The 1180-nt window shown below is 39.9% G+C and overlaps 1 protein-coding gene across 1 annotated transcript; it reads left to right on the top strand.

The window, feature by feature from the left end:
- The first annotated feature begins 78 nt into the window (after positions 1–78).
- Positions 79–732, top strand: LOC107736074 (single-pass membrane and coiled-coil domain-containing protein 3-like). The gene has a single exon (XM_016547577.1). It carries the CDS (start codon positions 79–81, stop codon positions 730–732), a length of 654 nt encoding a protein of 217 aa, XP_016403063.1.
- The last annotated feature ends 448 nt before the right edge of the window (positions 733–1180 follow it).

Below are 1180 nucleotides of genomic sequence, written 5' to 3'. Positions count from 1 at the left end.
CTATTTTTACAAACACAAACAAACTAATTGTGTTGATGTGTTGTTCTGTCCTCTTGACCAACAGCAAACGCCTCCAAGATGTGGTCTTTAGTCTCCTCGGACAAGAATGAACAGCTGATCAGATCTACTCAGACGCTCCATCACTATGTGAACAGATACTTCACAATCACCAACAGACTGTTGATCATAATCAATACTCACTTTGGAGAAAGCTACTCCAGTGTCTCTGCAGATGAGAGCAAAAGTATTAAGGACAACTGTGCCATAGTTAGAGAAGCTATGAGCATGATTCTTGAAGTTTCTAGAAGAAAGGAAAAGCAAATCCGTAAGATCATTGAACCTGATATTTATGATAAGATTGCCTTCACTGGCGTGTCACTGAAAGACAAGGCTGCAGTGATAAGGGACTTTCATGCGGACAAATTGGGAGTCTTTGGGAATATCTGTCTTCCACTAGTCGCTATTCAGCTGGCGAAAAGTGAGTTAGAGAACGTGAAGCCTCCAACCGAGGAGCACGATCTGCCGATTCTGTCCTTAAAACTGGGAGATCTCGTGAAGAGCAGCAAAAGCATCGCTAAGCTTCTGTGTGAACAACGCCAGCAAACAGACCTCAGTGAAGCCACACAGTTAGTGGAAGACGGCATCTCTATTCTGAAGCCACCCTGCGATGCCTACAGTCACATTGCTGGAGAAGTCCAAGCTTGTGTCAAAATCATATCTGAAAATATCTAGAGCAGAACAGGGCAGTATTTATCAATGCACGGTGTTCCTCATCACTGATATTTTATGCCTTCTATGCATGCAAAAAATGTGAGGCTACTTTATTATAGAGCACAGATCTATCAGGATTCAAATGTTCAGTAGAAACACATGGACTCAATTGTGTGCTGTGCAATTAAATAAAGAAAGCTTTCCAGGGTATTCGATTCCTGTTATAACTCTAAAATTACACCTCACTTTGTTCACCATTCAGTAATGCGTCGCTCCAGCACTAACTCACCACTAACATATAACATTACCAATAAAACCTGCTTTCAGTATCTTCCACTGCTCTGTATCTAAATCAATTATCATGGCTATTCGAAATTTGGTACATTTTCATGACTTTTTGAGATTTTATTCAAGTTTCATGACGTTTTGAGATTTTATTCATTTTTAATGACTTTTCAAGATTTTCAAT

This window comes from Sinocyclocheilus rhinocerous, unplaced genomic scaffold (genome assembly GCF_001515625.1).
Source record: "Sinocyclocheilus rhinocerous isolate Xijiao unplaced genomic scaffold, SAMN03320098_v1.1 C36476605, whole genome shotgun sequence".
Taxonomy (NCBI): domain Eukaryota; kingdom Metazoa; phylum Chordata; class Actinopteri; order Cypriniformes; family Cyprinidae; genus Sinocyclocheilus; species Sinocyclocheilus rhinocerous.
This window is presented reverse-complemented; position numbering and strand designations above follow the sequence as displayed.

Bases quoted from the DNA above. Each gene is read 5' to 3' on its own strand.
- LOC107736074 (XM_016547577.1), top strand. From the start codon at position 79: ATGTGGTCTTTAGTCTCCTCGGACAAGAATGAACAGCTGATCAGATCT.